Source organism: Ascidiella aspersa, chromosome 6 (genome assembly GCF_963924565.1).
Source record: "Ascidiella aspersa chromosome 6, kaAscAspe10.2, whole genome shotgun sequence".
NCBI lineage: Eukaryota > Metazoa > Chordata > Ascidiacea > Phlebobranchia > Ascidiidae > Ascidiella > Ascidiella aspersa.
The window spans coordinates 14226624-14241966 of NC_139452.1; the positions used below are offsets into that span (position 1 = coordinate 14226624).

The 15343-nt window shown below is 34.9% G+C and overlaps 1 protein-coding gene across 1 annotated transcript; it reads left to right on the forward strand.

Moving 5' to 3' along the window:
• The first annotated feature begins 1929 nt into the window (after nucleotides 1–1929).
• On the forward strand, nucleotides 1930–11475 carry LOC146140034 (pyrethroid hydrolase Ces2e-like). The gene is made up of 15 exons (XM_083392599.1): nucleotides 1930–2107; nucleotides 3552–3747; nucleotides 3942–4138; nucleotides 4465–4628; nucleotides 4859–5001; nucleotides 5224–5451; nucleotides 5985–6139; nucleotides 6711–6906; nucleotides 7099–7295; nucleotides 7611–7774; nucleotides 8003–8145; nucleotides 8368–8595; nucleotides 9129–9285; nucleotides 9412–9661; nucleotides 10901–11475. Exons 1-15 carry the CDS (start codon nucleotides 1953–1955, stop codon nucleotides 11076–11078), a joined length of 2751 nt encoding a protein of 916 aa, XP_083248725.1. The 5' UTR covers nucleotides 1930–1952; the 3' UTR covers nucleotides 11079–11475.
• The last annotated feature ends 3868 nt before the right edge of the window (nucleotides 11476–15343 follow it).

Here is a 15343-nt window from a genome sequence, read left to right on the forward strand (position 1 = left end):
GCTGAAGAGTAAGTTTTCGAGGTTAAAACTTGTTTAGGCCATAATTTGTATCTAAACCTATTCATGTCCCCTATACCTGAGCCAAATAACAAATAAAATGTCATACCTGCCACTGACAATCAGTTACAAATTTAGAAGTCGGCGAACGCAGCTGTTGCTGAAAGCATTTTGCTTGAATTTTATGCGTGTTTTTTGAAATTCCGCCACTTCGCCAATTAAAAAAAGTGGAATACAGAAAGCTTTTGAATACTGATACGGGGTGACCCAAGTTATATAATATTTCTCATTATGCATAACTGGGTTAGGACAACAGCTCTTTTTGTTTAGTGGCTTATGTTTTGTCGCTGATTAGTAAAAGTGGTGCGATCGACAATACATCAACGTTCGACAGAAATAACTCAACCGGAACGTGTAAACAAAGCTGGGTATAGCTGTAAAACCTATTCCTTTTTGTCGATATTTAATTGAAAACAATGCGAATCACTTACACGCTAACACAAAAAGGCTGTGAATCCATACTTAGTGTATTGTTGTATCCCTGTTTTACTGAGAACAAACAATAAATGTAATATGTAAACTGGTATATAAATTTAAATTGGTATACATGCCGGGGCGGACCCAAGGTGCCACTTGGCCATGCCCACTAACTGCACTTTTTGACTATTTTAACTATACCTAAATGAATTTTTTTTCTCGTTCCGCGCGAATATGTTGTGAGCTTTAAGTGTGCTTGTTGATAAAATCGCTTATTTAAAAAAAATCATTTTAGTCAAAAGGCACCGCGCGTCTTATCGCACCCTCGAAAATACAAATTTAGGGCAACTTATGAAAACGCTTTGTGCCAAGTGATAACATCTTGGTAGTGTTGCTTTTATATTGAAAATAACACCACAAACCTAAAACTTAAACAAACCGTGTTAACGTTACTTTTTATGACGTCCCATTTCGGCGTAACTTTGTGATGTTATGATTTGACGTAGTTTCCTGGATTCGGCATATGGGTTCCTAAATTATATAAGCAAGCAATTTTTCGATTTCAAATTCAACTTCCAGATCTTATACGCCGTGTTTAGCAATATAAAAAATGGCTACACTTAAAACCTGATCATGCAAACAGCGATTTTTTCCCTTGGGGTTCTTACCGTTAAAGCTATATTTGTTCGCTAACCCAGCACTGTTGTAGAGCACTGTTGTAGAGCAACACTAACTCAACCATGACTATTCCAGCTGGCTGGAATCCGAGTGTCCCTGAAATATTGTATGGTGCGCCTGCGAATATTACAATCCGTTAGAATGTGACAAATATATCTCTGTGGGTGATTGTGAGCTACGTAAGCTATTCAAATCCATGCAATACAAAAAAAGGCAATTTACATCGAAATTACGAAACGCAAACGGTCACGGACAATCACTTTTATCTTATTATAGTCCATGTTGTTTGCTTGCGAAAGACAATTGCGATCTAGTTGAATAGGGATGGTAAACAATTTTACTATTAATAACTATTTGCTTTAGTTGTTTGTGTCTTTTAAACACGTTATGTTTAACAAGCAAGTTAGAATGTCATGTTGGACAAAAAAGTTCGTTTTGTTGACAGTACTAAAGGTAATCAGCATTAGTCGGTTTGCAAAGGAAATTGGCATACGTGGATGAGATATATAGATGTGCGGCTTATTCATTGTATCAAAGGTTAAATTGTTTGTTTATCTTTTAAATTCAGATGATATTTAGAACTAATATGGATTTGGGCCATAAATAGAGTGACAAACTTTCTCGTCTACAGCAGGGCCCGTTACGTTACCAAGAATTCTTTGCACGGACTACGAAAAAGATAACATTTTGTTTTGGATAACAATCAGCATTACGCTACAAACAACAACACATGTTGTTCACTCAGCTTAAAACATTTTTTTTTTCAGAAGATAAACCTTTTTCTTAGAATATAATCTGTCATGGAAAGCCCTGTAGTTGAAACTAATTTAGGCCTGGTAAAAGGGGTTGCAATACCGAAGGCAAACCATGAAGAGGCCAAACAGGTTTATGCTTACATGGGAATTCCATTTGCGAAGCCACCACTTGGAAATCTTAGATTCAAAGCACCTCAAAAGTAGGAATACTTAGCTTTAACGATCCTTATCCGTTATTTTCAAACTATGGATGACGGTACTATTTATTTTAGTGCTATGTGCCTATATTAAAGTCGACAGTTGTTTTTTTCAAACAAATACCTAATTTTTATAACATCTAAAAGCATTGACTCTATCTGCCAATCACAGTAAAGAGCGATCAACATTAGTGATTGGCTAACGTTCGAATATCGACTTCTGGCAGTTCATACAACTATTGGAAAAGGAGGCAATGTACTAGCCAACCGCTATGTCGTTAAACTGAATTTTGTCTCGTTATGGCCATCGAGAGTTTTGTCTTGTTTGTTGTTATTTATTGCCTAGACCACTGAATTTTAACCGATGTTACGCGGTGTTTCGTAAGGAATCATCAACAGGTGTTCCTCAAAAAAATTATTAATTTGAATATTGCTCTATGAAACAGCGATCGAAAATCACTGGTTTAACATTGGACGTCGGATTAGGTTAACATATTGTTTTTCACAATTCGGTTCTGTTCTGGCCTCGGTTCGAAGCAGTTTAAACCTTCAGGTTCAACTTCGGTTTGACCAATGTTGTTTTAAACAAGTATTTTAAGCATACGCTCGGGCTTAATAAGAGTAACTTGCCTTGACTTGGTTATTTTATAAATATACTATTTAATTAATGCATTCTAAGCTTCGGTGAAATCGTAAAAAATGGTAAAAAAACTATGTATAGTTTTTTTTTAATTTAGTTAATTAAAAAAGTTATTAAGTTAATTAAAAAAGTCATGCATTTAGTTAAAGTTATTTAATAAAATATCTCATCAACGAAACTACAACATCTTAATGGGCATGCAACGTTCGTTATCCTTTTTTCGCGCTGTTGCAGCGTATTTCACATTTGCGTGAGTTACCGGAGCTATGCGATTTGTTTCTCTGGTAGGCTACTATTTTTAAGATAAGTATTTAAATCTGGTTGAATATTGTTACCTAATATACAAGCTTAAAATAACTAGGTTAACATTAATTCTGGGCACTTTTACAAACGTTCATAAAAAAGAAAAAAGATTTGTTTTTTTAATGTTTGTTTAATGTTTTTGTGATTATATGCACCAACACCACTTTGAATTTCTATCGCGTTTGCTTCATTCACTTTATACAATTATAAAACGTTCTGTAGTAAAAGGATTGTAATTGTGTGTGCCTGTTGCTGCTTAAATGCATTAGAGTCGAAAATATTTTATTATCATCCGAACAGGTCCAGATATTGCACTAAAACACGAAAGTAAATAATAGTTGACGTGTTGTTTATTGCAATGCATTATTCTAAACTTTTGTTTGCTATTCCGCACGATTATTTAAATGCATATAGTGTTCCCTGGCTTCAAAAGTTTAAAACTCAGTGGCCTTGGCCACGACCATTGGGATGTTGTTAGGAAAATTGTTTGCCTATTTTTTTTAGGCCAGAACCATGGTGTGGCGTTTTGGACGCCAGCAAAGGACCAAATACACCAATGGCAGGTATCTCCTTAACGCAAGGAATGGTCCCATACGTCCCTGTTTCAATTTTAGAAAACGAAGAATTCGGTAAAATAAGCGAGGATTGTCTTTACCTCAACGTGTACACTAGCAACCTCGACAAGGCAGCAAAATTGCCGGTACGTTTAAAAAGTTCGGAAACTACTTTAACTATGCAAAACATAAAAGTTATGACAGCCATTTCTTAACCACACACAAATTTAAGTTTAACAGTTTAGACAAGCGCAGATCTAACACTTTTCTTGTTGTAATAAGACTTAAATTGGAAAAAAAACATTTTAGTGGGATACGAAACTTTATTTTCTTTACATAGGTGCTATTTTGGCTATACGGAGGTGGTTTTACCATTGGAGGTGCAGTTGGTTACAACGGTCAGGCACTCTGTGGTCTCAACGACGTCGTTCTAGTCGTTCCACAATATCGTGTTAACGTGTTTGGATTCTACAGTCTCGGCAAGGAATCCAGCTGCCCAGGCAACATGGGACTGCAGGATCAAATCATGGCCATGGAGTTAGTATGCTGCAAAAATATAAAAACAGAAAAAATACCTGATAAGCGATACATGTTGCAGATAAAATAGCCTTTTTTATTAGATGGTGAGATTTTTTACTAGCATGACTAATCTAAATTATCTATACTATACCAAGAATAGATAATTTTAAGCGTTTGGTATGACTACAAAAGTTTGATCAATATTGAGTACAATAAAGAACCAAAAAACAAAAAATAACCAAAAAATTGTGCCATAATGACGTAAAAATATTCCACCTATATATTATGTTGTCAGAAATCGTAGAAGTTTAAGTACATAACGTAACAAATTGTTGTTTGGGCAGATGGGTAAGAGACAATATCAGCAATTTCGGTGGAGACTCCGGCAATGTGACCTTATTTGGACAAAGTGCAGGAGCTGTGTCAGTCAGCTTTCACGTCTTGTCGCCAAAATCACGTGGACTCTTTCATCGCGCCATAAGTCACAGCGGAACGGCAACTTTGCCAAGTGAGTCCGAAAGGACAATGACATACGAAGCATGGTAGATGTTGACTGAACTAAATTGTACGGTATATCGTATTTCTAGCAGAGTTCGTTTTCATGTATTTTAACTCCCTAAATAATAGTGAATTTCTTTTTTTTTGGTTTTAAGGTAAACTTTTTCTGTAGGCCTACATGTTGTGCCCAATCAGGTTTCGCAAAAAAGTTGGTAATATCTACAGTGATTTTTTTCACAGTGTTGATAAATGCGGATTTGTCGGCACAACGTAAATTACTTCATGAAGAACTAAATATAACAGCAACCGATCCGGAGGAAATATTAAAACAGTTGGGACAAATCGACGCCAAAACAATAATAAAGGCCATTGATGCGGATGATGTAAGTGTTTAAATTAAGATCTCGCATTAAAACCGCAAGGAAGAGGCGAAATAATATTTCTGTGACGTAATTATTTGAAAAATTGCGGTCTAGTTAGTAATTCCAATTAAAAACCGTATTATTATTTTTAAAGCGCGCCCTAAAGTCGCCCTATACACTGTTAAGTTGCAAAGCTTTGCTTTAAACGATGTAAAGATGCCTGATGTGCTGTATAATTTTCAGTACCGCAAAATAATGTTCACACCGACTGTGGACGGTGAAGTTCTCCCCAAACATCCGACTGAGATGATTCGAGAAGGAAATTTCGCCCATGTTCCCTACATGTTGGGCGTGAACAGCACCGAAGGACGTGGAATCCTTTCGATGGATTTGCCCCCAACTTTTGGCAAGGGCCTAGATAATGAAACGTGCATTAATGCTGTTAAGGCTTGGCTTGCATCAACAATACCGGTAGGATTTATGTGTACATATATTGATTATAGTAGCCAAACGTTTTTAGTCCTTTAGACTTTTCATCGTAGTTTGTCATTTTGGTAACTAATTTGGTGGCAGTGACTCAGCATTGAATGACGCCCTAATTATCGTACGTTGTGCAATTACCATATACCAAAGACTTAATATTAGATTTTAAAAGCTCAATATTAGATTTTAAAACATTAATTTTATGCTTTGGTTTACGACCAATTAACTGTTAATTGCATGACAAACAGAAATAAAATATTTTCAGAGGTTTCTGAACAAAGAGAGAAACGCAAAACATGCTATTTTTTTTGTATTTTTATAAACTGATATAGTTAAAATAAGGTTCTTTAAATGACGTTTGCACTCCCGAGTAATAACTTTTATTTTACAAGTATGTATTGACAATCAAATGCTATACATTTTAGGTTTGGTTGGTAAATTATTGCCACGTTGGGGTTTTGGTTGTGTGAAATTTCAGGAAAATGTGCCATAACGTTCGGCGCAAATTTATTTTATTTTAGCCTGAGAAATTAGACGATGTCACTGATTTGATAATAGAGACCCTCGGGAAAGAATTTGACAAAGAGGATCAATATAAATGGAGTAAGATTGTGGGAAACTACAACATCTTAATGGGCATGCCATGTTCGTTATCCTTTTTTCGCGCTGTTGCAGCGTATTTCACATTTTCGTGAGTTACCGGAGCTATGCGATTTGTTTCTCTGGTAGGCTACTATTTTTAAGATAAGTATTTAAATCTGGTTGAATATTGTATATACAAGCTTAAAATATCCTAATATACAAGCTTAAAATAACTAGGTTAACATTGATTCTGGGCACTTTTATAAACGTTCATAAAAAAAAAAGATTTAAATGTTTTTGTGATTATATGCACCAACACCACTTTGAATCTCTATCGCGTTTGCTTCATTCACTTTGTACAATAATTATAAAACGTTCTGTAGTAAAATGATTGTAATTGTGTGTGCCTGTTGCTGCTTAAATGCATTAGAGTCGAAAATATTTTATTATCATCCGAACAGGTCCAGATATTGCACTAAAACATGAAAGTAAATAATAGTTGACGTGTTGTTTATTGCAATGCATTATTCTAAACTTTTGTTTGCTATTTCGCACGATTATTTAAGTGCATATAGTGTTCCCTGGCTTAAAAAGTTTAAAACTCAGTGGCCTTAGCTACGACCATTGGGATGTTGTTAGGAAAATTGTTTGCCTATTTTTTTTAGGCCAGAACCATGGTGTGGCGTTTTGGACGCCAGCAAAGGACCAGATACACCAATGGCAGGTATCTCCTTAACGCAAGGAATGCTCCCATACGTTCCTGTTTCAATTTTAGAAAACGAAGAATTCGGTAAAATAAGCGAGGATTGTCTTTACCTCAACGTGTACACCAGCAACCTCGACAAGGCAGCAAAATTGCCGGTACGTTGAAAAAGTTCGGAAACTGCTTTAACTATGCAAAACATAAAAGTTATGACAGCCATTTCTTAACCACACACAAATTTAAGTTTAACAGTTTAGACAAGCGCAGATCTAACACTTTTCTCGTTGTAATAAAACTTAAATTGATAAAAACATTTTAGTGGGATAGGAAACTTTATTTTCTTTACATAGGTGCTATTTTGGCTATACGGAGGTGGTTTTACCATTGGAGGTGCAGTTGGTTACAACGGTCAGGCACTCTGTGGTCTCAACGACGTCGTTCTAGTCGTTCCACAATATCGTGTTAACGTGTTTGGATTCTACAGTCTCGGCAAGGAATCCAGCTGCAAAGGCAACATGGGACTGCAGGATCAAATCATGGCCATGGAGTTAGTATGCTGCAAAAATATAAAAACAGAAAAAATACCTGATAAGCGATACATGTTTCAGATAAAATAGCCTTTTTTATTAGATGGTGAGATTTTTTACCAGCATGACTAACCTAAATTATCTATACTATACCAAGAATAGTTAATTTTATGCGTTTGGTAAGACTACAAAAGTTCAATATTGAGTACAATAAAAACCAAAAATTAAAAAATAACCAAAAAATTGTGCCAATGGCTTAAAAATATTCCACGTATTATGTTGTCAGAAATCGTAGAAGTTTAAGTACATAACGTAACAAATTGTTGTTTGAGCAGATGGGTAAGAGACAATATCAGCAATTTCGGTGGAGACTCCGGCAATGTGACCTTATTTGGACAAAGTGCAGGAGCTGTGTCAGTCAGCTTTCACGTCTTGTCACCAAAATCACGTGGACTCTTTCATCGCGCCATAAGTCACAGCGGAACGGCAACTTTGCCAAGTGAGTCCGAAAGGACAATGACATACGAAGCATGGTAGATGTTGACTGAACTAAATTGTACGGTATATCGTATTTCTAACAGAGTTCGTTTTCATGTATTTTAACTTCCTCAATAATAGTGAATTTCTTTTTTTGGTTTTAAGGTAAACTTTTTCTGTAGGCCTACATGTTGTGCCCAATCAGGTTTCGCAAAAAAGTTGGTAATATCTACAGTGATTTTTTTCACAGTGTTGATAAATGCGGATTTGTCGGCACAACGTAAATTACTTCATGAAGAACTAAATATAACAGCAACCGATCCGGAGGAAATATTAAAACAGTTGGGACAAATCGACGCCAAAACAATAATAAAAGCCATTGATGCGGATGATGTAAGTGTTTAAATTAAGATCTCGCATTAAAACCGCAAGGAAGAGGCGAAATAATATTTCTGTGACGTAATTATTTGAAAAATTGCGGTCTAGTTAGTAATTCCAATTAAAAACCGTATTATTATTTTTAAAGCACGCCCTAAAGTCGCCCTATACACTGTTAAGTTGCAAAGCTTTGCTTTAAACGATGTAAAGATGCCTGATGTGCTGTATAATTTTCAGTACCGCAAAATAATGTTCACACCGAGTGTGGACGGTGAAGTTCTCCCCAAACATCCGACTGAGATGATTCGAGAAGGAAATTTCGCCCATGTTCCCTACATGTTGGGCGTGAACAGCACCGAAGGACGTGGAATCCTTTCGATGGATTTGCCCCCAACTTTTGGCAAGGGCCTAGATAATGAAACGTGCATTAATGCAGTTAAGGCTTGGCTTGCATCAACAATACCGGTAGGATTTATGTGTACATATATTGATTATAGTAGCCAAACGTTTTAGTCCTTTAGACTTTTCATCGTAGTTTGTCATTTTGGAACTAATTTGGTGGCAGTGACTCAGCATTGAATGACGCCCTAATTATCGTACGTTGTGCAATTACCATATACCAAAGACTTAATATTAGATTTTAAAAGCTCAATATTAGATTTTAAAACATTAATTTTATGCTTTGGTTTACGACCAATTAACTGTTAATTGCATGACAAACAGAAATAAAATATTTTTAGAGGTTTCTGAACAAAGAGAGAAACGCAAAACATGCTATTTTTTTGTTGTATTTTTATAAACTGATATAGTTAAAATAAGGTTCTTTAAATGACGTTTGCACTCCCGAGTAATAACTTTTATTTTACAAGTATGTATTGACAATCAAATGCTATACATTTTAGGTTTGGTTGGTAAATTACTGCCACGTTGGGGTTTTGGTTGTGTGAAATTTCAGGAAAATGTGCCATAACGTTCGGCGCAAATTTATTTTATTTTAGCCTGAGAAATTAGACGATGTCACTGATTTGATAATAGAGACCCTCGGGAAAGAATTTGACAAAGAGGATCAATATAAATGGAGTAAGATTGTGGGAAATGTTTTTGAAGACACTATGTTCATCGCCCCTTCAATTGGCCAGGCAATGGCGCATTCCGGTAAAATAATTTGCAATGTCATTCCTAAAAACGTGTCAACTTACCTTAAAAATATGCATTTTTGTTCACTTTACTACAAAATAAATTTGAGTACCGTAGCTAGAAGTTGTAACCCTGCACTTTCAGGTGCTGGATTCCCCACTTACGTTTACTACATGACCCATCAAACTAAAATACACCATGACGAAGATTACTCAGGAAATATAAAAATCAAGTCTTCCATTTGTGAGGCTGATCATTCCGACGATGTATTGTTTACCATGGGCTATCCTTTTCTCAACTCCAAGTTCACCCTGGAAGGATTTAAGTTTAGCGATGACGAAAAACTTTTAAGCACGCAGTGGATGAAGACTCTGTGTACTTTTGCTAAATATGGGTACGTTTAAATTAATCCCTTTTTCCAAATGGGCGTAATCCTTTTTTCCAAATGGGCGGTGATATTATTGCTGACATGATTGTTGTTGTTTTCTAAAGTTTAAACATTTTAACAAACAGTGTCTGTAGCATATAGGTGAACCAAGCATCGATGGTCATGTTTGCCTGAATTCTTTAAATCTATGTCACCGAGTTTAGTATACCAACAACACGACATATAATAAAAAATATATAATATATTTCCACTACTTCTAATTTCGAAAAAAAAAATATTGTCTCATTTAATTTGGTCGTCAAAAATGGTACTGTCTGTTTGGCGTTAGCTGGTACACACCAGTGGGGAGAGTAATGCCGTTTCCAGGGTGGGAGAGTAATGCCTGTTTTTTGAAACAACAGTTGACATAGTGTCATCCGGTGCACATTGTTATGATCAACTCTACAAAATAAAAACACAAGCACCCATGTCATTGCAGATTCTTATAATTAACTGCCCAAAGGTAGCCAAACAGTGATTTTGTTTGATTAATGATATTAAGCAACCACTTTTATTAAATGAAATCCAAGTCAACACATGTTTCAACGAAACAAGTTTCTCACAGTGTCATTGCTACTGCAAATTAGGCTCAAAGCATGTCTTTGCTTAAAATAAGTTAAATTGTCAATAGTAAAGTAACCGGACTTCCTTTTCTAAGTAATATATTAAATTCTAAAACAAGGCACGAAGTTGTTCCCGTGCATACAAAGTCGGGGAAAACAACGTTCTCAAATGTTTAACTCCAAACAGTCTAGAATAATTGCAGCAGTCCAAGTCAGGCCATTTATCGAAATGTCAAATAAAAATCTCACAGGTCATTATAGGTCTACAGAATTTGCACAATTTTAAGATATAGTGGATGCAAGTGCTGTCAGACGATTTTAACTTTCTTAAGTGATTATGGTGACCAGTTGCAATATTTGAATGTTAAATTTACGCGCAAGTAAAAGTCTACGGATAGAACCGATTTGTATTATCTTTAGCACTATTGTACAAGTTTCCAATTTCCCAAACACCTAAACATTCTTGATTATATGTCAGTACTTAAATCCAACCTAAAATTGTATGTCTCCACAAGTTTACATGGCCTACTTTTTAATTACCATAAATCTGATGGACGCTATAAAGTTAAGCTATCCACTTGCATCATTTTCAAAACAGTTTATTCGTTAGGTTTTAACGTTTGTTTAACTACTCCCTTGCTAGAAACCCAAATAGCGACGATGACGTTGAACATTGGCCTGCGTACGACTGCGAAAAGAAACGTCACCTGATCATGAAAATTCCCTATGACGTAGGAAGCAACCTATTGGCCAAACGTTGTAAGCTATGGCTTGAAACTATTCCGAGAATTCTCTCCAACGATGAACCACTTGCAGTTTAACAGGAGCATGGTTGTTCTCAAAAGATAATTATTAAATTATCTTTCTGTGAAGACATTTGAGGAAACATATTTTTTTTATTGTAAACGACGATTTTTATCGATTTTATACTGAATTTAAATTTAGGTGTCAATTTTCTATTGGGGCTAAACCTTTTTTTTTTATTTAAAAATGTAAAAACAAATCAATATGCATTGACAATACGTCACATCCTTTTCAAATAATTGTTTCGACAATTAAAATGCAATGCTGTTCTTGCGAAAAAATTCCTGTCTTGAGTAGAAACAACCTTGACGAATTTAAACTCGATTTCTTCCACACACATACGTGTTTGATCTGTAACTAAAGATGTCGTAAGTTTACGTTCGTTGTAGCGTCACGTTACGACATCAGAACAGTTGTATGTCCATCCAACAAACCAAAATATATTGTTCGCCCCTGGCCCATTACAAAGGTAAGAATTACAAAGGTAAGATTGCATCGTTTGCAGCTGTAAGTAAGAAAACATTTCTCTTTTATATTTAGAGTCGTATAACTATCGTAGGTCTTTTGTTTGTAAATAAACATTTATTAACGAAAAGCGCTTGGATATTTGCCAGGATGTGCGGCCTGAAAACAACTTGGCTGAGTTGTTTTTTTTGGGCGCTGAATATTTTTACAATTGTGATAGAAAAGCAGCGTTCGGAATCAGGCGTCTTTATCTACGTATACCCTTATATAACGTTAACCCAAGTAGACCAAAGTTGTTAACTATTTCTTGCATCAAAAATAAAGACAAGCCTTTGAAAATTATATTTTCGCTTTATTTAATTTATCTTTTTCGGTTGGTTATAAGATTATAGATACGCTCAGTTTGGAAGCGACTGTTTTTCCCAAAAAACAGCATACTTTTTAAATCGATTTCGCGCAAACTCTATTATATGCACACAGCCTAAAACTATATTCTAATTCAGTGTGGTCCAACTGAAGGCCGCCCGCGAGTTCCGCTTTTTTGGCCCGCGAACTGATAGTTAGCTTTGCTTTAATCTAGCAATATCACTTAAATTTCTGTTTTTTCATTATTCTAATTGACAAAAAACTTCGTAAATGATCCTTTGTGATTTTATAACAACCGTAGCTGAACAAAGGTGTACATTTCCTAAAGTTAGTATATATGCCCATGGGCGCCCGCAAGGGGGGCACTTGCCCCCCTGGAATTTCAAAATGCGATTATTAGTATTACTATGTATTACTTATGAAGGTTAAAAATATTATACATTATCCATAGCCCCCACACTGTAAATTGGAGTCCGATTTTAGGGTGGAAATTACAAACTCAAAGGGTGGAAATTTGTAGAAGCGTGGTTGTTTCCACCTTTCAAGTGATGTTGAAAAAAATGGACAACCTTAGGGATGGAATTTACCATGCTTCGTGTTTTGTTTAAGCCAATCGAGCTGTGTAGAGGATGGTTATTTCCATCATTTTTATGATGCACTAAATTTAAAACCCTAAGGATGGAAATTACCATTTTTCAATTTTCGTTGCAGAAAATTATTCTTCAAGCATAACATCTATATAATATAAATTGTTGCTTTCCTTTTTCTTAGGTTTTCTGATTTAGGCTACCTATTTAGAAAAAATTAAGAAGAATATCTATATATCCGGGAATAAAGATTTGAAATATATTACATTAGTAAAGGTTGCTTCAACATTAACCAAATCTCATGGAAAAGTACTTATCGTGCTTGCTATTTACGCGGTTTCCTGCGAAAGGCAACAATGGCTTCCCGCTGATTCAACTTCGCGACGACCATTACCCGCACCCGCTGTCATCGCAATTTATTATATTGCGCTTTTTTCATTTTCGAACGGCGCGCATATTTTTAAACTTCAGACGCCCGATTGGCCGATATGCGGATGACATCACAATTGAGTTTAAACATTTGGCAACAGAAGTTTAAAGTAAGTCAGGCAGCTTAGCGCTGGAGTTTCTCGTCTAGAGCTTGTTTTATATTTTTGCCTTCAGCGTTAAAGATTAGGCTTGCTATCAAATATATGTTTAGGATAGTAGGCTAATTGTATTTGTAATTATATTGATAGGTTTATATAAAAATAAAAAATTAAATTTATTGAATAAAATTACTTTCAGCGTGCACTAAATTTGTATCTAACCCAGGAAACAAGGTTATTACATCTGCGGAAAAGTCTTAGGGCACATCTAAAATATTTATACAATATGAGCATAAAATCCTGATTGAACACCTGGAAATCTGAAAAAACACTGAAGGTAACAGAGAAAGTGCCAATAAATGCGAACTGACCTGTTGGGTTTAAAGCTTATAGATGTTAAAGATTTTCTAATTAGGATGGCAGCTCATCAAAATTTGCAGGTAAATAGTAATTAAGTTGGTTGAATAGCATAATATATAAAGTGCATGACAAAAACTTAATTCTTAATATCAAGTTGTTTGTTAATAAAAATGTTTAACCTCATTATTTTATGTTGCATGGATATTTAAGCAGTTCCATATCTTTAGGTTCATCTTTGACCTTATGTTGGAATTTTTGCAGCTTTAAAAGTTACCCATTTTTAAAAAGTTTAAAAGTTACCCCTTTTCCCAACTGCTTTACATTTTCTTTATTTTATAATAAATCTTTAAACCAGGGGTTTCCAACCTGTGGGCCATAGCCCGTCCATGAGGCTTGTTCAAGGGGGGCATAAAAATTGAAAAATATTTTTTTTTAGTTTATTATCTACTCCACTACAACATTATCTACTTCACTCCAAAAAAATAAATTTAATTAACTCTTTAAGCTGCAAGAAGACAACCCGATTAGGCTTTGAGAAAGATAGTTTGACCATATTTTGGGCTAAACTAAGCAATTCATACCATAAGCTTAATGAAATGGTCATGTCGTGGCTATTGCCTTCCTATCAATCTATCTTTGTGAATGTGGGTTTTCAACAATGGTTACTTCTGAAGACAAAGCAGCGCAGTGCTAATTACATTTAATTGTGATTAAGAGTGTAACTTTTTTGTTTTTTTAGTTTCATCAAGCATCAGTTTTGCCTCTGCAACTTTGACTTCCAAAAAGAGCCTTCTACCACCAACGTATGTTTTTAAACCTTCATTTATTCTGTGTCAATTTGGTTAACTACAACTACATTTATTATAAAATTATTTTAAAATGTTTAACCCTGATCAAAAATTGTAATTGCACAAGGTAAAGCAACTTTAAAATATGCTGTTGTAATAAATTTAATTTGAACGGTTCTATAAATATCAAAAAAACTGTCAATGGCTATAAAGTTTTTGTGCATTTGCTAATTTAAGTTTCAGATGAGTTTGCAATACAGGTCAAACTTTCCAGTATGATATACTGGAAATCGTAAAACTTGTAACCTAATTTAACATCGGAACCATTGTAAAACAATTTAAAGGCATGTAATTTTCATTTTTAACTCATTAAACTCTTTAAAAAAGGAGTGTAGTCACATTTTTTTAAACATCTTAAAACTACTGCAAATTATCCTGTTATATAGATATGCGATACAACCACTGGCACTTTGGGGACCACTGGAATTAAATAGTAATCATGTGTTTCAATTTTTGTTTAGCAGTTTCAAGGCTGTGTTAAGTATTTAGTAACCATTCTCAGATTAATTTTCGTAAACAAAACCGTAAAGTTTTGCCTGTTGGTGCAGTTTAAAGTTAATTTTTTTAGCTGGTTAACAACCACCTATATATTAATGTAAATTAATAGACTAAGATTCCCTTTGTTCACTATTTTAATAAATTGTGTTTGAATGTTTTTCAGAGTACACCACTGATACCAGTGATGACACATGTCCGTGTCCACACCCATAGTACTTCAGTTTGCAAGCCAAGATGTTGGCTCTGCACATTGCACAACCAAGGTTATACTGCTATGCTTGTATAATGCTTACTTGTTGTTTGGTATCAGTTTCCTTTGCCGGAGTTTTAACATTTAGAAAAAACAAAGATTTGACTGTAAAAACATAGAAGTATATACAATACATACATGTTTTTCTTTGCCATATGTTACGTTTACCTTTTACTATTCACCTCTGATACAAAGCTATTTATTGTTACCGTACCTGAAATTGTTGTTAGTTTTTCGTACTTTACTCTTTAAACTTTTTCTTTCAATAAATATCACATCGGTATTATATGCGTGGTAATATCAAACAGGGATAATGGCCGAAACCGATTGACAAAGATAGATAAATTTGTAGGATGGAAAATTCCATGCGTAATACTATCA

Bases quoted from the DNA above. Each gene is read 5' to 3' on its own strand.
- LOC146140034 (XM_083392599.1), top strand. From the start codon at position 1,953: ATGGAAAGCCCTGTAGTTGAAACTAATTTAGGCCTGGTAAAAGGGGTT. The intron at 5,002-5,223 runs GTAAGTGTTTAA...TATAATTTTCAG, and splicing joins AGGCCATTGATGCGGATGAT to TACCGCAAAATAATGTTCAC. The intron at 9,662-10,900 runs GTACGTTTAAAT...CTCCCTTGCTAG, and splicing joins TGTACTTTTGCTAAATATGG to AAACCCAAATAGCGACGATG.